The 25,174-nt window shown below is 39.6% G+C and overlaps 1 protein-coding gene across 2 annotated transcripts in view; it reads right to left on the reverse strand.

Annotated features, from left to right (window-relative positions):
* The window catches only part of SUCLG2 (succinate-CoA ligase GDP-forming subunit beta), a 260,803-nt gene that overhangs the window by 127,324 nt on the left and 108,305 nt on the right, over nt 1-25,174 (reverse strand). For both annotated transcript variants that reach the window (XM_077770601.1, XM_077770600.1), the window contains exons 3-5: nt 6,420-6,519; nt 5,445-5,535; nt 884-1,036 (exon numbers count right to left, since the gene is read on the reverse strand). In XM_077770601.1, coding sequence (XP_077626727.1) covers nt 884-1,036; nt 5,445-5,535; nt 6,420-6,519 — 344 coding nt within the window. The remainder of the gene's footprint in view (nt 1-883; nt 1,037-5,444; nt 5,536-6,419; nt 6,520-25,174) is intronic.

Genomic DNA, 25,174 nt, shown 5'->3' on the forward strand with positions numbered 1-25,174 from the left:
AACCCACGAACCATGAGATCATGACCTGAGCCAAAGTCAGATACTTAACCGACTGAGCTGCCCAGGTTCCCCTAAATTCTTGCTTTTTGAAAGGAAACAAAATCACGTTCTAAAAGAAATAATAAATCTTTCTGCTAAAAATTTCTAACGTGATTTTTTTTTTGGACACTCAGATTCCAGAACTAAAAACCAGAATTACAGTTCTAAAGACCATAGAGTTTTCTTCTCACAGCTAAGGTAGGTTGAAAAGTACTTTGTGCACACCATCTCATTATTTCTCACAGTTCTATGGGATGGAAATCACTGAAGTGATTCAAAACAATGAGACTTGGAAACACTGAGATGCTTGCTGGTGAGTTAGGATTTGACTTCAGCCAGATCTGTGACCAGATACTAAGGGCAAGCTTTAAAGGAATGAAGCACACTGATGGATTCAGGACCTCTGAAGGATTCTGGTTTACATAAGCTGTGAAGAGATATCAAGGAAGTCTCCAGCTCACAGCTGGTCTCCCAGGAGAGGATTTCTGGATCGTGCACACTGTGCAGTAGGGTAGAGTTAACCAAGGGGAAATGGAAATATCAGTCCGCTCCCATTGGTTAATTCTTGAGGCAGGGTGGATGGAAGAAATGGGAAAGGAAGAAAAGGCAGGAAAGAGGAATAAAGGGAGGGAGGGTAAAAGCAAAGAAAAAGACCTCAGATAGGGAAAACCTTGGTTCTACCCAACCTCAACTTAGTGCTCAGTAAGAAAAAGGACTCATGGTCTTCATGCCTTAAATTCCAGAAACGAATATGCTGCTACCAGCCTCAGACTGCACATTAAATCTTTAACAGCATGTGCAACAATAGTCAATGAACAAAGCATAGCCAGGAATATAAACATACCTTAAAAATAAGCTCTGGATTTGAAGCTGCCACCTCTTCGATGTCAACACCCCCCTGAGGGCTGCCCACCAGCACGGGGCCATTGCAGGACCGGTCCATCAGAATGGCCAAGTAGGTTTCTCTGGAAATGTCCAAGGCTTCAGCAACCATCACCTACCACGATAGGCAGAAAGTCAAACTAATTCAGCATCGAGCTCATTCCCACTTGGAAATCTATATAAACTTGCTACACAAATCAAACACCTTCATTCTGAGCACTTTAAACCCAGCGAGTTAGCTTCCAGAGATTTGAGAGTTCTGCTCTCATGGTACAGAAAGCCCATTTTCACCTTCCTAATTGATCCTGCTAACTTGCTCAAGTGACAGGTATTTGGTTTGCCTCAAGGAACTTTCCCACTTTAATCTTTTCTTTTTTTCTCTCTCTCTTCCTGGAGAAACCCTGACACTTAAGAAAAACTCCTGGGAAGTAGTTGTTATTGTAATTTGAGACATTAACAGTACATACATATTACCACATTGATTTTTCTCAGATTGCACTGGTGGAAAACCAAGCTTGCTGCCAAAGAAAGAATTCTTTTTACCGTACATCTGATCCTTTACATGTTTATATACCTCTTATCTCGTGGATCAACTGTATTGCTAATTCAATTTATACTTCCTTTTAAATTACAAATATACTATTCACGTGTTCAAAAATAAAGCAAAAGGGACTAGACATATATAAACGAGACAGTGAAAGCAGCCCCCAACTGCACATATACAAGTCCTCGGGCCTTAGCAGTTGGGGTGATCAGGAGCCCATATGAAACCTTTGTGATCATCAGAAAAAGTTAGCATCTTTGGGAGGATACATCCCGTGCATGCGAGGACTATGTCTGGGCAAGAGGCACATGGGATGGAAGGGTTTCACGCTGCGCTCATGGCCTTGGCTGGCTGTCTTGCTCAGCACACAACACAACTGTGTGTGGCAGGCCTACCAGGAAAAATCGCTGCCGACGTCTCCCCTCCCTACACATCTACAAGCATCACAGTAGTGGAACCGTCCTGTGCATGGAAGCATATTATACACACTTCAATGCTTTTCTTTCTTCTGGTTTTTAACATTAACACTACAACTTGGAAATCTTTCCAATGCCCTCTCTCTTCAGTGTGACTAGATGGTACTTATATGTCAGTATTTATTTAACCATGTCCCTAATGACAAGACATTTACGTGGACTTCAATTTTTCTCAAATGCTACCTGAGTGCTTATTTTTGTGCGTATATCTTCACTCATTTGTTTTTGTATCCCTATAGATAAGGTACCTAGAAATAAGATGGCTAGGCTTTAGACTCTTCATATTTAAGATGTTGACAAGTACTATCAAACTGCCTTAGAGAGAGAGGCTGTACCAAGTGACACTCCAAACAAAAATGGTAAAAGATGTCTTGGATGATTAAAAAAAAAGAAAAGAAAAGAATATTCATAATCAGTACTGGCAGTGAAAATAAGGATAGTACTTATATTACTTTTCCTAAAAGTCATTCAGTAATAGGTTTCACAAAAGAAAGTCATAGATTAAACGGCACTTCTTGTTAACTACCCAGATGCCAAAAAAAAAAAACCCACCAATTTTTAAGTCACATGAAATGGCATAAACATACGATGACTTAAAATGCTATAAAGTAATGAATTCAGAATTTCTTCTTTTCAAACACTTGTGGGATTTATCACCAGTTAAAAACAAAATACCTTATAAGAGGCATAATACTGATTCTTTTATCATAAATGGTAACTTGTGACTATGTAGGAAATAGTTCTTGGCACGTGGTGTTAGGATTTTCATAGAAGCATTCTGTTTTCAAGTTCACTTTCTAATAAGAGCTAGTCTAGAGAACAAGATTTAATGATTTTCAGTAGTTATTCTGAGAAGCAACACAACATTATAACTTTTTAGGATAAGTGTCATTCAAGAGTCCTATTCTTAATCCTCTAAAATGTTGACAGATGTGCTGTGCGTTCCATCAAATTTCTATTTGTGAAGACCAGCTGCTGTCTGAACTGACTCCTTCTTGGTGGAAATAATATATCACTCTTTAAGAAAACATTCCCAGGAAAATGATAATCATCAAGGGATAATTCAGGATACTTTATATCAAGACCACTTATTCGACATCAACCATGCCCTCCCTATGGCCCACGATACCAGAATATTTGAGGTACTGTAACAGAGAGAGTCTAAATGAATTCCATGAACACTCTCATCCCACCAGGAACTCAGATACATTTCAGAAATGTGACTTCATCTGTGACTGACAAAAACAGTGTCATCAACACAGCCTTTTTTGCAGAGTCTTCCAGGAGAGAAAGCTTTTTCACTTACTTTACCCTACTGGACCATGGAACCTAGTTGGTTTATTTGTTTTTGCTTTTGTTTTTAATATCATGCTGTTGAAACTGCGGATGAGTACCAGTGCTCAAACTATTTTAACAGGACCATGATTAGATAAGCTTAAAAATATACGCAGTATCTGAATTTCTCTCGCTGTAGAGCAGTAAGCGTTGCTGGTACTGAATCGTGAAGAACATGAGGAGGAGCATGGTCTCACCTGCCCTATTATTATTCTAGGGAACACACCTGAAATGCATTGGCACAGACTAGAGAAAAAAATATCCAATGTGTATAAATGTACATATGTATGTTTAAACAGCTTCTCAATTAACCTTATAAACAAAAGTTCTATAAGGGGTGGGGGGCTTCTACTGATATCTAAGATTTCATAAGTAAAAAAAAAAAGTGCATGTTCCTTAAAATATAACGTTATTATTAGAGATATGCGGTAACATACATTATACATAGAAGAAGGACAAAAACAATATATGACAATATTTGAGGGTGGTGGGACTCCAAGGAACTTTTACTTTCTAATTTCTATATTTCTGTACTACTAGAATTTTTTTATGTGTGTAAATCACTTTTACAATCAGGGGGAAATAAAAACACTACTTAAAAGTAAATCATTCTAGATGTTTCCTAGCAATGACTCAATGTACAGGAATGCACTTATCTTTAGTCTTTCAGAAACCTATCTACAAACTAATTTTATGCACTCCCTGACATACAAATCTGCTTTAGATATTTTTATATGCTTTTAAGAAGTATCACAAACTCTAATCTAAAAACAAATATATCCATATAAAACAACAATTCCTACAAACAAAAATACTTATCATGTCCTCTGTGGACAAATTTTGAAGAAGTTAACAAAGGCAAAGGCTCATAATCAGATTTGAAAAGCAAAAAAATAGTACTGTGTTGGGCCAAACAAAAATCAAAACAAAACACTTTTGAGTTTTAAATAGTTCTTACACGTGACAAGTGGTAGGAAAAGGAAAAGAGCAAAACCAGTTCTGTCAGTGTTCTTTTTCACCATTTATAAAAGCTTTACGTTCTCAGAATGAAGGAGCTAATGACCACCAGTATTTCCACCTCCCTCTTCAGGACCAAGATAGACCCTGTCATGGTAAGCTAAGTAAACCAATCGGCGATTTTTTTTTTTGTCACGTTAACAATTTTCCACACAACTCACCCTGAAAATTAGAAACAGAATGTACTGCCTCAGGTTCTCTGAGCATAACACACTGGCAGAAACTGAGTATATTTTTCATCTTCTCTAATCTGCTCCCCAATATGCTGGGCTCCCCGTTCACTGTTATGACAGGGCCTTCTAACCATCTATGCCTCCCAGGGCTGGGGTGTGACCTTACCGTCACACAGAGGCCAAAACTCAGAAGGGTCCCTCTCTTGGTCTCTTGGTGTAATATTGTTGTAATTGACTTGAAATGTGAACACAGGTCCCTGCATTTGTTTTTGCACTGGGTCCTGCAAATCAGGTAGCTAGTTTGGGCACCTATATTGATCAGGAGGGTACATCAAAGGTGAACAGACTGACAGGAGCAGAGTTATGTTCTGGCCTTGGCTCCACCACCCACAATTTTATGACTGAGGCAGGCTCCAAGTTCTGCGTGTGTGTGTGTGTGTGTGTGTGTGTGTGTGTGTGTGTGTATGATGTGTACCCTATATATACTTCTATACTTCAGAACCCCAATGGACCACTAATACTCCATACTTCCAGGGATAACATGGCTTTCAATGGTATTAATATCAAAGTAAGGTATAGGGATGGCTTAGAAAAACAACATCACAGGTAACTTTGACACACGATGAGGATGGGGCTGTAGAGCAGCAGAGAAGGTCCTGCACTGAGTAGGAAGAGCTGTCTCACAAAGCCCTTTCCAGCTTAACCACAATGTTCTGAAAGGCAAAGCAGTTGTTTTGATCACTCACCCACGCCCACTTTTACTAAGTGCTGATCATAATAAACGATAATACTATCACAGAACCCTTTTTATGTCTCCTCAAAGTCATACCTCAACCTAAATAGATTATATGAAGTTTAAAAAACAAAATGGCAAATTGCCAAAGTGCATTGCTTCATCAGACTGTCAAAACTGAAATGTGATTTTTTCTTCTTCTTTCTAACACATATACAGAAAATGACCAAAAGCATTCATATTACCTTGTTAACTTTCACACCTTCTTTTGGAGTTTGTTTTGTTGCTAGATTATAGCCAATCATCTGTTTAGCCAGCTGTCCCACAACTTGAGGGCTAGGAGAGAGGGAAAAGGGAGGGAAAAAAGAACAACACATTGTCTATGCTGAAAATTCTTTTAAAGTGGAGTGCATGTCATGTTCTCATGTCCACACTACACCGGGACCGGGTCCACCCTCACAGAGTCCACATGGCTTTCTGTTAATATACTCGGTGCCTAGCAAGGTACCAGAGGCTCAACGATAACAATATATATGAGTAAAGGAAGGAAGGAAAGAAAGGGAAGGAGGGGAGGGGAGGAGAGGGGGAGGGAAATTCTTGCTTCCCTCTGCTATCCCCTCTCCCCAAAATAAGTTACATTCATAGCAGAAAGACAATACTGAAATGCATAACAGATTTAGGTAAGAGTTGAATAACAAAAACTTGACTTGGATAATGTGAAAAGTATTGGCCAATGAGGGCATAAAGTATGATTCAAAGTACATAATGAAAAGGCAAGTGACAGAAGAGGGGCACAGGGGCAGGACTGCGGGACAGGGAGACAGGCCATGAAATGAGAAGACTTGGACTATCAGACAGGAGGGACAACTGAAGCCACCGGTAATGAGGAGCCACTTGCAGACTCGGTAAAGGGAAGCGGCGATATGGTGGCAGCATTTAATGTGTGTTATCATTTTCAACATTTATGATGGATCACTGGTTGTCTAGGGCAGAAGCAGTGTTAGGTTTTTCACCAACTAGTGAGGAAAAACTCCTTTCGTGGGAGAAGGAAAACCGGAGCACTGCCAGAGCCCTCCTCTACCTGTAATTCATTTCCTCTACGTGCTACCTTCTGCTCCCAACCCATTCTAACCATCTTTCTCAATGCTCCCATCAATCCTGAGTTAGATCTTCCATAAACACTTCGCCCAAAGACACCGAATTAACACCTCCAGACTTACTCTTTTGTTAAATGAACGCCTCCTTTCAAACCGCTACTGAAGACACCTTTTCCTCTTCCTCCAGCTAAGATCTGGGCTTTTAAAACAATTTCTTTTGCATCTGAAAAAAGAAAATCCAGAGTAGGTCATGGATCTTTTGTTTGTTTGTCTGTTTGTTTGTTTTTGAGCAAAAAGGAATGTGGAAATGCATATCATTTCCAAAAGTGGTAAAAGCTCTCTTAAACCAACTTTGAAAATAAAGGCATAAAGAACTTCAAGAAAAATAACATCAATGCACTTAAATACAAAGTCTTTATCAGGGGCATTAAAATATTTCCTACCAGTTTAATCTAATACTCAACCATCCCAAGAGAAAGCAAGGCATGTGTTCCCTTGCTCTTTTGAGTGTCAGAAGATGCTAAATAAATCCAGGCTGGAGGTATTAATTTTACTGTGTAATGACACTCCCATGTGGCAGAGGCACCAATCTGCCAGTCAGAAGAACTAACTACCTGTCAGCCAGCTGAGATGTCAAAGGGAAGACTGGATTACATAGGGGAAAGGTTTAAGACAAGATGCAAAGGGAGCAGTTAATAACTGTATTCTTGGAAACCACCAGATTTCTGAGAGTTGTTCTATATATTGATGGGACTGGATAAGGGAGGAAGAAATGGATTGAAACTGAAAGCAAGCAGTATTTCTGAAATGGTGGCAGGGTAACAAAACATCCTAAACGAAGGTGGCTGTTGAATTTTCGTTTCTTGACACACTCAAGAAACGGGGATGCTGCCTGTTTTTGACCTTTGAGACCGGAGTCATAAACTCAAATATCTTCTTCATGGGCCTGGCTTAAAAGCTGAATGAGTGAAGCAGTCCAGTGAGAGAAATGAGGCCTTGAGCAAAGAGGGACACTGGCATCCCCACCCACAAAAAGAAAAACAAAAAAACAAAAAAAGAAGACAGCCCTAAGTCAAACATGTTTCATAAAGCAAATAGTACACATCTTCAGCAACAGCTGGCACCTGTTTGTCATTGATCTTTGTCTAACATCAGAAAACTAAATCAATCTTCTTATAAGGTTCTTCTGGTTTTGCACACCAGGTTTAGAATCTGCAGACTGCGTTTCAATCAGGCCTCTGTGCCTCACCCAGCTGATGGCACCTGACAAGTTACTTAATGTCTCTGAGACTCCATTTACCCAATTGTGAAAAAATGATGAGGATCGTTTTAAGAATTAAATAATACATGTAAATACTTTATCACAAGAACCTGAAAAGTCATATAATTAATGAAAGACTACTGCCATGATCAATTAGTTCATTTTAATACGTTTCTATCTTATAAAGAATTAAAAGGATTATTTCCACTCAGGCAGATGGTGCAAATAATAATAATAATAATAATAATAATAATAATGATAATGTTTGCTGGTGTCTGCCCCCATTCATGGAAGGTGAGGGTTCCACAAGTGTCAGCTATTTCTGCTATTTCTATTATTGTTCTTATTACTCAAGGCAAGCAGGCAAAGGTTTGAAGACAAGGAGCCACAGAGGGTTTTTTCATGAAGGCAACAAGGAGCTACAACAAGATTTGACATTATGACAGCACTGGGTAAGACAGTCACTCTAGCTGATGTAGTTCGATTATGAAGGTTCTTTGTCTTTATTCATTGGTCTTCCCTTCCCCTAAATGTGCTTAACACTCGGAAAACCGGCGTTCACCTTCTCCCGGAAGCTAGCAGAGCTTCTTCTCTCCTGCCCTCAATGTCCTCCTCCACCTGTGCTGCCCTAGATATGAACCACCGTTAACATCAGTCAAACCCATGTCTTATGATAAACTGGCTCACATCAATCTGAGTAAAGAGCAAGGTAGGATGACAACTCATTATCAGAAACTCACCAGGAAAGAAACCAAGTAGAACGAATGTATTTCATATTTCAGCTACTGCGCCTAAGAACATCAGTAAGAGTAGGGACTCTGGAGTTAAACAGACCTAGTATCTCTAACTCTGCCTATCACTTTCTTTTTAGACAGGAGGAGACCGAAGCTCAGAAAGGTAAAAGTGATATGCCTGTCAGTAAAATGGTTATAATAATCTATAGTATTAGGATGATGTGAAGCATAAATGAAATATACTAAGTAAAGTGCTTGTCTCAATGCTTGGCACATTAAAAAGAAGTCAAAATATGAAAACTATCATCACTAATTATTTTCAGCAATTAACAAAAAAAATAAAGGTATACAGGCAGACATTTCCTATTTATCTTTTAGAGCCATCAAGTAGAAAAAATACTGTCTACACAAATTTTTAACTGTGATCACTTCAAATTCTTTAAAAAGGATACCCAGCATTCCATTGCCAGTATCAATTTTCACATGCTTGTCACCCAGAAGAAAGAGATGCTTTTCTCTAGGAGATCTCCAGCAGCAATACTTGAAAGCCAGACAGAATACCTAATTGGGCATTGTTAATTGGCTCTAGATAGGCTTAATTAAATCAGCCTTAGGCATAAACCATCAAGACAAAGGAACAGTTGTAGCTTCAGTGAAGTGCTCGTGTCAATTACGTGTGTCACCATTTGACCACATGTCAAAGGATTCCATGCCTCCACGCTGATAGACCAAAACACCATTTTGGGGACTGTGAAGCCATACTGGGACAAATGGCAAAAGGCAAAGGAAAAGACTGTATCCCATCTAGGTATATCTCCTGCAACTGAAACCCCAGGTCAAAAATAAGTTCACTAAAATCATCTCCTCTTATTAGATCTAAAATGCTAAATCAGTAATAGTATGTCAATAGCCTAAAAGAAAGCAAGTTTGTCTCATCTTGACTGAAACTCACTTGAAGTAATTTAATTCAGTTATTTACTCAAAGAGTAGAAAATTAAGCAGTCAAAACCTACTAAACAGTATCTATTCTTTTCATTCAGTATTAACCAGGCTGATTCATACAGTCACTATTTCCATTCTATTTAAAATAAATCTGATTTCTCTAAATACACAAATTTCTGGCTTGCTTTTTGGTTTTCACATTCCCTCCCTACTCCCAAGCAAAATTACGGAAGAATATCCCAGACATGAAATCCAATTTTTGTCTTCCATAAGATGATTTAACCATACTTTAGGATAACAAGCTAAAAAAAAGATGGAGGAGAGAAATAACATCTACTCTAATAGATTTTGCATGGAAGTATACTACACTTCTATACTGATAACCATATTACTAGACTCCAAGGTAGTAAAACCCAGGTATGTATAACTCCAAATTCCTTGTCCTTAACTGCTACTCTTATATGCAGCAGCCTAAATGTGCAATGCATTCACTTTATTTTGTTCCTTTTCTGGTGAGTTTCTGATAATGAACAATGTTCATGAGTAGAATTCCACTTGGTTAGATGGGAACTAGTTTACTATGATTTATATACATTTTAGGAAAAAAAGCACTGTGACATATTTGACAAGCTTAGAAATACATAAGATTCTCAACTACCATATCCCACCCCCCAAAAAAAACCCACACCATGGCTTGTTTGACTCTATTAGCCACATTAAAATAATACATTCTTAAATATTTTCCTCTCATTTCTTACTACAAGTTTCATTCTAATTACAATAACAAAGTTTTACACCAATTTTTATAGTCCTATGTTGGAAAACAAACATACTTAGAAGCATTATTAAATATAAACGGAAAAAAATTAAATTCATTAAGGAAAGCATAACCTATGGAGAATAAATAAGAAATGTTTTTAATTAGACAAGCTTTGTAAAACTGGTTCACTGCACTTTTTAGAGACAGTATTCTGAAAATATATTTATCCAAAATCGTGCTTATAAGAAACAGTTCAGAACCATGCTGCAAAAGGACCTAGTAAATGTCTGAAAATGTTTACCAGTAATATCAGTAAGAATGGTATTTTCAGCTACCTATTTAAAACAGTTTAGTGAATTCAACATTGCTCTCTTCAAACTTATAAGAGCTTCCAGGTCATGTGGGTGGCTCAGTCAGCTGAGTGTCTGTCCACTCCTGATTTTGGCTCAGGACATGATTTCATGGAGTTTTTGAGTTGGAGCTCGGAGCTCAGGCCTGGGGCTCTGCCCTGACAGGGTGGAGCCTGCTTAGGATTCTCTGTCTCCCTCTCTGCACCCCTCCCACACTCTTTCTCAAAAATTCATAAATAACATTTGAAAAATGTATAGTAGCTTCCTAAATGCAAATGCAGCACTGTACACCTGCAAACTACTAAGGTAACCATCTATTTCAAGTCAGTAACATTGGCTTTGTTGGGGGAACTATGATTTCCATGGTTCACTGACTGGAGCAAAATTGGAATATCCAGTTTTCAGCACAATTGCGTGGCATAATTTCCAGCACAGCACGGTGATCACCTTTCATGAGGTTTGATAGGATTCTTAATTGAGAAAGTTACAATGTATTTCAAATTGACCTATTACTGGAAGGCAAGAAGGAGGAGGAGGGTAATTCATGAAAAGAGCTAAAAGATACTACAGAAAGAGGAACCTTTATAAAGGATATACAATTATAGGGTAATAAGTGCCTAAGTGCCAATTTCCCAAAGAAAATGAGTTAACTTCTGTGACTTCATTATGACCCCAGAACCCAGACCTAAAACTGGAGAGTTACCTATATTCATTTATAGTAATAGCTGCTGTAGATGGAGTCCTATTGCCTCAAGTTGTAATTAGGTCACTGGGAATGAGACAATATTGCAATGACTCTTTCCATATGCCCAATGTCATCTCTGAAACTAAAACAATTATTTCAACTTTCAACATGTCTCATGTGGGCTCACCCAGTATTGGAACGGAGAATTTCAAACATGAAAGACGTGAGAATAAACTATTTCATCACTGGTTGCATCCCTTGACTGAATTAGGATTACAGATACTTGGCACCCCACCAGACTGCTCCCCATGAAGATTCAAACCCCACACACCCGAAATAGTCACTGTTACAGTAAAAGATGGAAGCAGGGCCATCTCTAGGATAAGGGCTTTATGATACAAATTAGCACGGTATTCAAGGAGACACTATTTTACATTAAGAAATCCTTTACTGATAAGGCTTTTATGTAAATTCTAAATCTTAAAGTTCTTATGAAACACACTAGTCCATTAATTTCACTTAATCCTAAGTACTTCCTTCATCTGGATAGTGTAGGGGCATGATACTGCCATTTGGAACAGACTGTTGATTATAAAGGAGATAATATCTTCATAAGACAACACACTGCTGCTTTCAAGTGAATAATTTTAATTTTAGTTCCCATACAAATTCTAAAGTTTGATACAAATCATTGTATTTTCATATTGCCAAACTTAAAAAAAACTGTATATTTATTACATTACAGTTCTCATTAAAATCTCTAATGATAAACTAATCTACTCTTCTGATCTTGTCACTGATGTTATTATTTTCATAACCATTAATATGGACTTTGTTGGTGATAATTTTTTATTTATTTATTTCTGACAGAGAGAGAGAGAGAGAGAGAGAAAGAGAAACAGTGTGAGCAGGGGAGGGTCAAAGAGAGAGGGAGACACAGAATCTGAAATAGGTTCTAGGCTCTGAGATGGCTGTCAGCACAGGAGCCCAAAATGGGGCTCGAACCCATGAACCGTGAGATCATGACCTGAGCAGAAGTCGGACGCTTAACTGACTGAGCTACCCAGGCGCCCTGGCGATAAAATCTTTAAAGCTAGGTAAAAATTACTTCAGAAAGGCTCGATTCAGTTGTGATATCTTGCTATTTCTATAGTTTAAGACGAATAAAACAATCTTACATTTTGCCTATTAAATTAAAAGATATATTTCTATAAGAAACCTTTAAGGCAGAACCTCCTAACAATGATGGCAAAAAGACCCATATGATCTTATTTCAACACCTGTGTTAATAAGATTGCAACCAGAGGACATGAAACTGATCTTCTGCAAAGGAAGCCACCTGAAAAATAATGACAATTTTTCAGGAAAAAACAAACAAGCAAACAAACAGTATCTTCAGAAGAAGAAATTTCCAGATGAAATCTATACTGTGTTTTATACAGATTACAGACAGATTTATGATATACATTGATAATGAAGATTTCTGTGTAACATTTGTAACTTCAGCAGACCTTGGAGACAGGCTTGGAAGATGAAAAGCATTTATGAACCTCAATAGCATTTCTATAGTATTCTGTGGTGTACTTGAAGCAAAAGAAGGAAAAAGGAAAACTAGCTATCAGAAATCGTTTTCAGGGCAGCTGACTGGCTCAGGCTGTAGAATACACAACTTTGGAGTCATGAGTCCAAGCCCCATGTTGGGTGTAGAGATTACTTAAAATCAAATTAAAAAAAAAAGAAATCATCTTCTCTCTGATTTTCAAAGAAAAGACATGTTCAGTCAGGGGTCAATTAGGGAAGCAGAATGACCATAGGTTGTGAATAAGGGATTTATTAAAGGAACGAAAGCTGACAAAATTGGGGGAGATGCTGTGAAAGGAAAGATCTGAAAGTGAGTGCTAGAAGATCACAGGGGTCACCAGTGAGAGAAAGCACACCCAGGAGCTGTAGGGTGGGTACAGGACTCATGACGGGTCTGGGTCAATCAGCAGGGTGAGAGGATGGGAAAATAGCTGGACACGGAGCAGAGAAGCGCAAGGATGAGCGGGACCCCATTGCCAGCATCTTTACATCTGTCCATCTGTACATCACAGCGTAACGGCTGCATTCCAAATTCTGTGCAAACTCCCCATTTAGCCAACTCTAACCTGAAATTATACACAGAAAGGGATTCTTGGAAATGTAGTTCTAGCTTAACCAAGCCAACACAGTAATAATTACCATAGATGGTAGTAACAAGTGTCAGAGTCCCCAAGTGTAGCAAGTACAGAATTAACACCTCTAAACCTTGAGAACGCATCCTGGGCTAGGGGCCCCCTCCTGCAGCAGCACACACCTGGAAGCTTCCTTTGAACACAGATAAAAAAACAGACCTCTTGTGGATCTTTAACCAGTGATGAACAAGGGGAGGGGAAAAAATGGTAATACCCAGAAATGATATAAATATAAACTGATATAACAGAATGAAGATTTGACTTTCAGAATCAACAGGAAGAACTATGAAATTTAAAGTGTAATATTTACATTGCCCAGCCGCACCTGTATTTAAAGGTGTTTCTTTCTCTTTCACAGAAATATTACTAGTATTCTGAGATCTACCACTTTCTTGATTGGAAATGTCTTTTCTCTATTTTGTCTGGGCACACGGATTTCTCTAGATAGCCCTCCACTTGGTGACAGGCACCACGTGCTGTTGTCTGGACTCTGCTCTGCTGTCTACTGTTATTCTGCCCATAGTCACACCACAGCCTGTTTCCTCTAGGTTTCTCCCCCACCACAATCAAGGAGGATCTTTCAGCTTCCCATGAGTGCTCAAGGAGAGCAGCTGAGCCCCTAGTGACACAGCTTGTCCCTTGGCAAGGAAGTCTCCATCTCTGATGCACACTCTCTTGAGGGGAGAATGCTGCAGTCAGGCACTGCCACACCCTAAACCTGTGATGTCTGCGCCTTCGAGGATGCCCGGCCACCTCCTTTCCTCACAAAGATCATCTCACAGAGCACCTCTGCTCTGTAACAAGCTCCACTCCTGGGAGACTCGTTCTCTACACAAGCCTACTATATCTGATTTCCCAATTGGGGAGTGCACTCAAAATCCTTCTCAGACCTCTGAGCCCATTGCAAATCACTGACTACCTGTTCCATGCTCCTGAAAAAGTCACGATGGTTAAGAAGCACCTGGGATGTTCTCAGTTAGGAGGTCCACCTACCCAGGATTCATAGAAAACATGTTGGTAGAGTAATCCCACTTCTGTGAAAATCAACTACAGAAATAAGGATTTTTCACTGCAGTGTACTTAGAATGGTGAAACATTTGAAAACAACCAAACTGTGTAACAGTATGTGGACATTAGGGATTAGAAAAGTAAATTTTACATAGCCACATAATGAAATAATACTATACTATAGATCCACTGACAATGACTTAATATATCTTTATGTGTGAACATGAGAATACACCCACATACACTAAATGCTCTAAACAGACCTTAATGATTAATAGTTAAAAAAATAAATACTGGGGCGCCTGGGTGGCTTAGTCAGTTAAGCGTCCGACTTTCGCTTAGGTCATGATCTCACAGTTCGTGGGTTCGAGCCCCGCGTCGGGCTCTGTGCTGACTGCCAGCTCAGAGCCTGGAGCCTGTTTCAGAGTCTGTGACTCGCTCTCTCTCTGACCCTTCCCTGTTCACGCTGTCTCTCTCTCTCTCCTAGAAATAAATAAAACATTAAAAAAAATAAATAAATAAATACTCACATTTGTGACTACTTACATAGTCATAATGAAACCTAAGTGAACAATAAATGAACTGTTAACTGAGATTATCTGAAGGGGCTAGGGAGTGGGATCATGGGTGGAGCATTATTACATCTTTTCAGTAATGATTTACATTTCCCCCCCAATTATCACATGTTGTACTAAAAATAAAAAATAAGTGTTTGAAATGTGAGATGACCATAGACAGTTATCCACAATAGCTTGTCTTGAATATTTTGGTGTTCCTCTCTGTATCGGTGTGTATACCTTTATCATATGGGGCAGAGATGTCATGTTTGTAGAGGCCTTTAGAACACATCTTCAGAAAACACGGCTCAACATCTAACAACATGACCTCTTAAAGTGTTATGTAAGAAAAATGACAGTGGCAGGAAAAAGTCCTGCCCATTTTAAATAGCTACTGAGCACCTACTCTGTGGGAATTCAAAGATTAAATAAGAAGTCAGGGTCCAGGCCTTTCAGAAACTTAAAACTTCCCGGAGAGAAGAGATACACACAAATAGTTACTGAAAGATATTAACACTATAATAAATATTAAGAACGGAGTGCAGTGAGCAGGGAAAATGGTGCCAAGTCAAGCGAGGCAGAGAGAACAGAAGAGCCATAAAGAAGGAGGGTTGACAGACGTCACAAGGAAGAGATTTGTTTTCCAGACAAAGGCTGGGAAGAGAAGACCTGAAGGGATCAACAACTGAAAAAGGCTACTTTGCTCTTCTATCTGTATTTACTTGGCTTCTTAGTTATCTATTTAGATTAGAAATCATTATAGCACCACCTCAAATAAACCAGTAAAGCTATGCCAAGATTCAGCACTGCAGATCAGTCACATTCATTATTTCGGATCTTCAGAAAAACCTCTCCATATTAAAGTTTATTTCCCTATATTCAAGAACAGAAAATAAATAGAAAAACACATTTATAGCCTTTGTTAAATTTAGTTATTTTGCCCTAAGTGCTTTTAAGATCTCCCATAATTTTATCAGAGGTCTTAAAAAAAAAAAAAAAGCAGGTAAGCTAACTCTCAAATAGGGATCCTATGAAAGCTCCCAAGCGGTCAGTGAGATTCAAACTAAGCCACTGACAGCAACAGTAATAAAGGATAAAGGATATCTACCCATTCCCTACCTGCAAATAAACACATATTCCAGACTTAAAATTTGCTACAATTCCAAGTGCTAGAGACACAGAATTCTGAACAACAACGGCTTGGTGATATTGCCATAAAAAGGAACCCAGAAGGTTTTTATTTTCTATTGTAAAGTGGTAAAGTGGTTTACGACACGCTGGAGTTAAACAGAAGCCAGGAATGACACACCCCAAGAGAGATGGAAGATCTCAGAACCACTTGCCCATGATACACACATCTACTGAGGTCCAGCATAATTTGTTATGTCGCTTTCAAATTGCATTGAGTTTTAAATTGCAGTGTCTTGCTCTTTTATTGCCTGTCCTGATCTGTTCATTGTGCCTGAAATCTAAGTCTACTGCTTGAATGTTAAACACAAAGAAGACTTTAGATTGCATTCTGGAGGGTGAAAGCATGCAATTTCTTATGAACTGGGAAGGTTTTATATTTGGCTGATTTTCAAGGATTGTGAAGGCCTGAGAAATACTTACTTTTTCCTTTTCTCTCTATGACAGCTTTCTTTGGTTTCCTTCCTTTCTTCCTCTATCCTTTTATTCCTTCCTTCCTTCTTTTTTTCCCCTATTCCTTGTAAATACGTCCAAGTTCCTCAAATGCATGTTTAACTATATCTGAGATAACTGACTTCATTTTGAACAGGTCTGTCCATTCAACAGTTAGAGATCAGCACTGACTTCAAATTCCACCTCCTGGGGCGCCTGGGTGGCTTAGTCGGTTAAGCGTCCGACTTTCGCTTAGGTCATGATCTCGCGGTTCGTGGGTTCGAGCCCCGCGTCGGGCTCTGTGCTGACTGCCAGCTCAGATGGGGCCTGTTTCAGTCTGTGACTCCCTCTCTCTCTGACCCTCCCCCGCTCACGCTGTCTCTCTCTCTCTCTCCTAGAAATAAATAAAAAACATTAAAAAAAATTAAAAAAAAAAAAATTCCACCTCCTATCACCTCCTCCTCAGAACCACTCCCAAATAAGGACTTATAACCTTAAATCCCTGTGAATTGGAGTGCTTGATATATGAACCTGTCTTATACCAGACCTCATAGATTACAAAACCTAGATCTATGTTCTTGGATTGTCTTCTTTTCTGATTATTTCTGAAAAACTCAAGCTAGAATAGTCTCTTTGGCTAGGACTTGCTGCATCTTTAAAAACAAATGCCCAGTTTGAGCAAGAATTCATAGCATAGGGAGCCAGGCTAAGTGTTACAAATAGGAAACTAAGGAATTAAAAAGCTGCTATTCATTTACTGCCTGGGGAAAAATAATAAAATTTTTGGAGTTGACTTTGGAATTGCAACACCCACAACAACACAGAAAAATACCCAAGAGCTAGCATCCATATATGATAAAACTCAAACAAAATTCTGGCAGGTTTTAAGTGGTTCTCCAATGGTATCAATGTGGCAGAGAAATAGAGTCCTGTTTCATACTTGACCAATGAAGCAGTCCAGTATGAGGATACCTTTTGAAATCCCAATCATTCCATAATATCTTTTCTGAAGACTGACATTTCTCCACTGCAGCTGAAAGCTAGCATCCAAGTCCACTTCTCCTACCCACTAACAGCTCCTTCTCCTTTCAGAATGTAGCCAATATTTGTTCTATATCCCACACTTACCCTCAACACCATGGTTTTCACTGTTTTCCACCTGACTTTCCAGCAGCACAATATCAGACACCCAGCAGTACAGCACATCCACAGAATTATCTGAAATGTTCTCCTTCCACCCCACTACTGCTGGTGTATTTAGACCCAGCTGCAGCCTTTTCCAGTTCCTGACCCTTTCTCCTGGCCTCCCTGTGCAAGGTTGGAACAAGCTGTCAGAATGCATAAATGTGATTCGACTCCAGGAAGGGAGGGAGATCCTGACACCCTAGAAGAATTTCCCTTGACACAGGTCCTTAAAGTAAACACAGGGTAAGCCCCCAAATAGGAGCTGGCCTAGCCTCACCCAAAGGGAGTAATTTTTATGATGAACTAAATTAACATCGACTCAGAAATGCTACAGCGTCTAACAGAGCAGATGCCACTTCTTCTCTGAAAGGCTTTCTAATTCAAAGGAGATGCCAGGCCAAGCAGGATCAACTGAGTCAGGGAGGGGTTCTGTCAAACCTAATGAAGCCACTCTCAGTTATGCTAAGTCACATTCCTCACACCTCCTCTTGGGTGGAAGTTTCCACTGAAGAGTGTACACACCATGATGCAGAATGAGATTGCCTCATCCCCTGAAAATGCCCAAATGAGAGTGTCAGGCACATAGTGGGCCCTCAGCATATGGTCATTCATTTATAATCATCACTTCCTTTAATCTGTGAAATCACAACCATACAATTTGTTAGGAGCTTACTATGGAATGAGATTTTTGCTAAATGTACTCATTATCCATATTCAACAAATAACCCAACCGAGGTTTCATTACATGGAGTCACACAGCTAACAAGAAGCAGTCGAAATTTTTAAACCAGAAAGATAATTCTAGGGACTGTGCCTTAACCCTTTCAAATAGACCCTCATTACTGGGTTTGTCCCCCAACATTTTATTATGATAATTTCCTATCACATAAAAAATTTCAACACCAAGAAGTAAACATCCACATACTCACCACTTGGACTGTTTAATTGCTCACATCTCACTACAATTGCTGTATCACTCATCTCTCCATCATCAGGACCCATCTTATTTTTTTCCTGCATTTCAAAGTTGCAGACTTCAGTACAGTTACCCTTAAACTCTTCGGCATGCATATCAATAGCTAAAGTTTGATATTTGCTTATAGTTTGTTTTTGCAGAGAGAGAAAATTTACATGAAGTGAAATGTCCAAATCTGAAGTGTACCATTCAGTAAGTTTGGACAAATGCATTTATCTGTATGATCCAAATTCCAATCAAGAAATACATTACTACTTCTGAGAACATACTACAAGAGTGTCTTTAGAACAAAATATCTAAATAGAAGTGTACTGACAATGGAGACCTTAAGTCTCTTAAGACTTTGCTAACCAAACTTAGATCTTTGCTAACTAAATGTAGTAGAAAACTGAATTCATACACCTCAGCAGAAAGGTCAATGCCTGGCCTATCATAAATACCCAACAGATCTGCAACTAGTCAAGGCTGCATAAAAAAGGNAAAAAAAAAAAAAAAAAGGAATCACCTCCCCCTACCACCTCCAAATCAGAACCTCGTTCAAAATGTTCCTAATTCAGTGATATGTGAAGTACTGATTTCAAAGGGGATTTCTTTTTAACCAGGAGCATATGTAACTTTTTGAAAACAACTGTATTATTACATGAATTTTTACAACAGTGATGTTTTATAAGCTCAGAGAAAACTACCCATAATTTAGCTGCACCGAAGGTGTTTCCTTGCCCCCACACACCTGCTGTATCTTGGTATGGCTATTCCATTTTGAAAGGAGGGAGCTCTCCTGGAGATACTTGCACCTGAAAAGCCAGGATGATGCTTGGAACCTTGGTATGGTGCTTAAGGGATGGAGTGATGAAAATGACAATCTCTAAGCCAAAGTTTTTCCGTACTGCCAATGTTACTGTCACTTGCCTAAAGCTTAATATCATAGGACTCCAGACTTTTGATAAGCCTGCAGCATATTTGAAACAAAACCACCAGAAAGTATTTAGAAGATAAAACCCAAAACATATCTGTGCCACAAACTAGAGTACATTGCCCTTTTGAGAACTTTAGAAAATATAGATATAAATGCCTAAAAATCTGAAATGATAAAAAGTCCACATCAATGGAGGTTATCTATACGGGTTAAAGATTCAAATGACTTCTACTTCCTTCTTTATTTTTTCAGTTTATTTACTTATTTTGAGAGAGAGAAAGAGAGAGAGAGAGACAGAGAGAGAGAGAAAGCATGGAGCCGATCTTGGGGCTCAAACCCACGAACCTTGAGATCATGACCTGAGCTGAAACCAAGAATCAGATGCTCAACGCACTAAGCTATCCAGGTGCCCCCCATCTTACAGTGAGTTCTTACACCATTTATAATCAGAGAAAAACTATTTTCAGATTTTTTTTAAAAAAATGTTTATTTGACCTCGTAAGAAGAGTAAGAGTATTGTTGTTAGGTCAGGCCAGGGTAGGGGAAGAAGCTTGCTGTAACCCAAAATGTAGAACATTAAATATATGTTCATGTGTACACACAACATACATACGGAGGAGACAATGGGAATGAAATATACCAAGGTATTAACTCTGACTATTTAGAGGGGAGGGCTATAGTTAACTTTTTTTTCTTTCTGACTACAAATCTGCTACAGGGAACATGTAGGGTTTCTATAAATAGGAGAAAATAAAAGCTATTTATTTTATCTTAAATTCAAGTTAGCTAACATATAAGGTAGTGTTGGTTTCAGGAGAAGAACCCAGTGATTCATCACTTGCATATAATACCCAGTGCTCAACCCAACAAGGGCCCTCCCTAATGCCCATCATCCATTTAGCCCATCCCCCCAACCCAACACTCCCTCCAACAACTCTCAATTTGTTCTCTATAGTCAAGAGTCTCTTAGGGTTCGGCTCTGTTTTTATCTTACTTTAATCGTCCTTCCCTTCGTTCATCTGTTTTGTTTCTTAAATTCCATATATAATAACAGCTATTTTTATTATGAGCTTATTATGCATTAGACTATACTGGTGCCTGAGATGTACCCAGAACACTGACATTCAGCTATACTGGCCTTACTACATCACTTCACTTCATGGGAGGACTGAGTCACGTGGGTGAGTGGGGCAAAACACTGCCACTTCTCAATTCTGCAGCTAATGCTCTAGTGCAAAGACAGTCCCAGCATTCCTTGGGCCTGGCGGGCACATATACCACTGCTTGCCAGAATTAGCTGCATCTGGTCCAGGCAAGTAAACATGAAGATTCATCCCTCTGCGACTCAGGACGAGTCACTGTGCCTCAAGTCCCAGGTTCATGAAGGGTGATGTAAGAGGGTGTGGTGCCCTGTAGAGAAGCCCTCCAGCACCAACATTCTAAGAGGTACATCAGAATTGTTAAATCCTCTAGTCTCTAGGTACATAAATATACCACTCCTCTTAAGTCCCTCCTAAGGAAGACAACACACTGAAGGTGATTAGAGTACAGTAGATCAGTTCATGGGTCAGAAAGCTTTGGATCAGAACTCAGGCTTTGCCTCTTACTAGCCAGCTGAGTGACCTTGACTACAGAAGAGAGCTTCAATTTTCTCATCTATAAGATAAAGCTCATAAAAGTAGCAGTTACCTCACAGAGTTGCTATATGAAGGGATAAATGAAAAAAACTGTATATAAATTATGTAAAATATTTTACACAATGCCTGGCTTAAACTTACTTATAGTATCTTTACTTATATTGGCTTATAATTACACTTACCTCTTAAATACCAAGTTAATAGCTTGTGATAATAATAATGATGAATATGCTATCCACTGGGCAAAATAATTTTCATAATGAAAAATAAATCTACTGCTACTGACTTTTAGAAGTATTAAGAACACATTCAGATACCTATGTCTTGTATTTTTTCCAATCATTCAGACAAGATAAATGAAATGTGCTCATGGTTAATGAGAACATACAAGATCATATTAATTCAAAAAGGTCAGATAAGGACGCGTGGGTTGAGTGTCCAACTCTTGATTTTGGCTCAGGTCCTGATCCCAGGATCGAGGGATTGAGTCCCAAGTAGGGCTCTGCACTGAGTGAGGAATCTGCTTAGGATTTTCTCTCTCTCCCCCCCGTCCCTCTTCCCAGCTCTCTCTCTCTCAAATAAAATTTTAAAAAAGAGGCATCTTGGGTGGCTCAGTCAGTTAAGCATTTGATTTCAGTTCGAGTCATGATCTCATGGTTCATGGGTTCGAGCTTCCCATTGGGCTCACTGCTGTCAGCACAAAGCTCACTTCAGATCCTCTGTCTCCTTTCTCTTCTCTCTTTGCCCCTCCCCTGCTTGCACTCTCTCTTAAAAAAAAAAAGAAAGAAAGAAAAGAAAAGAAGGTCAGGTGCCTTCAAGAGCAGCCCAAATTCAATAGACATTTAGCACTGCCCTGTCACCACCAAGAGGCACCATCACTTCTGTACATAAAGTGACTATCTCTGGATCCTAAATAGCATTTGCCTACCAAAGACACGCACCATGCTTTTATTTATGGTTGCATAGTTTGTTTAGTTCCAAGGTCTTCATGTTCCCTTACTTTTTGCCTGTCTCCCTTTTGATATATCTACGATGTTGCCTGGCGCGAATGGCCCTGACTATCCACCACGTTTCCTGGCAGAGAAGGCGTCACTCGACTCCATCTGGAGCTGCTCAACTTCAGGCCTCATTGGCAGGCTAAGGCTTGTACCAGCACATGCCAGCCTCCCTCCCCCAACACAGATGCTGGGATGGCTCCAGCCTGTGGCAGCCTGCAGAGGAGGGAAAATGAGCTGAGAAGAAGGCTAGATGCTGGACTGGCTGATATTTTGTACGCTGGCTCTGGGGTATGTGAGTCTGTGTCCTCTAGAGTCCTCACGACTGTTAATATTAGTGGTTGGGGTTGTTGTTATGTGTTTTAAAGATACTCCATATTCAGCAATGACTTTGTCCCAAGAACTGTTCAAAGGACTTCATACACCACATCTCATTTAATCTTCACATTAGCCCTCTGCAGGTGATACTATTCCTAGAGATCAGGACACTGAAACTCCAAGTCACTCCTTTGTCTAAGATGACACAGTGTAAATTCGAGCACAGGATGCAGCCAGAGCTGAAGCTCTACCCATGCCATCTGAGGATAACTGTCCATTATCCTCAGCCATTCAACTCTAGGGGAATGAAGAAGGTTAGGAAAAGAGTGAGGCAACAGTGGTCAGAGAGAAGGCAAACTATCCACTTTCAAACTGGACCAGAGTTCCTGATGATGGCTTCCAGGGTAACTGGCTGCCAATTACAATGGAAAAAAAAAGATAATGGCCCAATAAGAGCATCAATAGCAAAAACCTCCTGTTCTGAGCTAGGAAAGGCTACACCCACCTGGTGGCTCACAAGAATTAACAGCTTTGGAGAGAGGGCAAGATGGCGGAGAAGTAAGGAGCTCCGTACTTGCACTCGCGCCCATNTACACAATCAAATGTTTTTGTGACCTAACACACCTGATCATCTCGTAATAAAACAAAGGCCCTTCCATTATTCTCTCAATACTTTATCATGCCTATTAAAAAAGACAGCAATCCAAAATTGATGAGGTACAGAAGTCACCTTCTGATTCTGAAGTCACCTACAGAAGTCATTCCTCTGATGAGGAATTCTGTGAAGTCAAAGGCAATACTGGCCGCTACCTTCTCTGTCACTGTTACTAAAGACAGGCGTGTCTCCAACCGCGGACTGCAAGAGTATCTGGTGTCCCCTGTACAGCATTAAGGTTCCTGGATCTAAATTCAAGTTCAACAATTTTACTTCACTGTGTAAAAATTTAAAAGTCAACCTCTCTAAACCTCCATTTTTTTCACCTGTAATATGAAGAGGACAATAGTAAATACTCACTGGTTACTGGGGGAATCCAAGGATGAGATCTACATATAGACTTTGCACAATGCCTGGCAACACAGCAGATAACCAAAGAATGTGAACTACTATAGGCTTTATGCCTTAAATCCTCTGATTTCATCCCAAACAGTTCCTAAACAATCCACCAGCCCTCATAGCTTCCTCCAACATATGCCACTATTGTTTGAGCCCCTACTAAGGGACAGGCAATGTACTGGGGACTTTATGTCTGTATCTCTAATTCTCTCAATAATCCCACAATTTATAAACTCTTCTCCTCAGGGGTGCCTGCGTGGCTCAGTCAGTTGAGCTGTGACTTCAGCTCATGTCAAGATCTTGCAGTTCTTGAGTTTGAGCCCCATATCGGACTCGCCGCTGTCAGCGCAGCGTCCGCTTCAGATCCTCTGCCCCTCCCCAGCTCGTTCTCTCTCTCTGTCTCAAAAACAAAATAAATAAACATTAAATAAAGAAATTCTTGTCCCCGGCTTTTAGTTGAAAACACTGGAATTCAAAAGGCAACAAGACACTTGTTGACATTTATGACATCTGGACAATGTTTCTTCTATTATACCTTTCGAGGCAAGCAAGAGGGGGATGTGAATGTTACCTTGCCACCCAGGGCTTGCTGAAGGCTGACAGTGCCCTCAAGCCCACCACGGCCCAGGTGGTCTCAGCAGCAGTTGGCTCTGGCGACCAGCCTGGCACTCAGGCTCAACCAGCACTGCGCTCTCCCCGACTGCGGATCTGTGATTATGACACCCCAGCACAAGAGCACTCCCTGTGTGTCACTGTGCTTGGGACAGGCAGGGGTGCTGTGCTGCAAGGAGAGCTCGCCTATGGTTCTAAATTAATATTTAATTTAGTAAAGTGACAAACACTTAAAAATCCATTTTTCCTATAAGCCTTTGAGTCCAACTTGAAATTCTTATCATTCTACCCTAAGTTTAAAATTTTAACATTCATTTAACAACTCAAGTTGGACAGACTAAAATCCTTCTTAGCAATCGGCATCATTTACAAAATTAAGTTTTCTTAAAAACTGTAAACTGAATTTACAAATTAAATACATCCATTTTCTTTTCTTAAGCACATCCATGGTGTGACCTCTCAAGAAAAACCTTCCCTAATAATAAATTTCACTAGTAATTCCCAACTTAAAAGACATAGTAAACTTTGAAAGCATTACATCCCTGTTTATAATCTTTGTCAAAAACCTTATCTTTCCACGTAACATTTCTAACAGGAATGTCAATCACACAATTAAATAAAGTAGAATCAAGGCCTACTCTGTTACTGTAACATGTGAAATTCTCTTAAACATTACAAACACATCAACTAGAAAATTGTGCAGATAATTAATAATTCATTAGGGGAGCGCCTGGGTGGCTCAGTCGGTTAAGCGTCCGACTTCAGCTCAGGTCATGATCTCACGGTTCATGGGTTTGAGCCCCGTGTCGGGCTCTGTGCTGACAGCTAGCTCAGAGCCTGGAGTCTTCGGATTCTGTGTCTCCCTCTCTCTCTGACCCTCCCCTGCTCATGCTGTCTCTCTCAATCAAAAATAAATAAAACATTAAAACAATTTTTTTAAAATAATAATTCATTAGGATTCATCATATGGGTTTTGGAAACTTCACCCTGTTTACTAATCCCAGAATCATCACAGTTCCTCACTATATCACCTCTATTTCATGGTCAAACTGGCT

Source organism: Crocuta crocuta, unplaced genomic scaffold, assembly GCF_008692635.1.
Source record: "Crocuta crocuta isolate KB4526 unplaced genomic scaffold, BGI_CrCroc_1.0 scaffold126, whole genome shotgun sequence".
NCBI classification, from domain to species: Eukaryota; Metazoa; Chordata; class Mammalia; order Carnivora; family Hyaenidae; genus Crocuta; species Crocuta crocuta.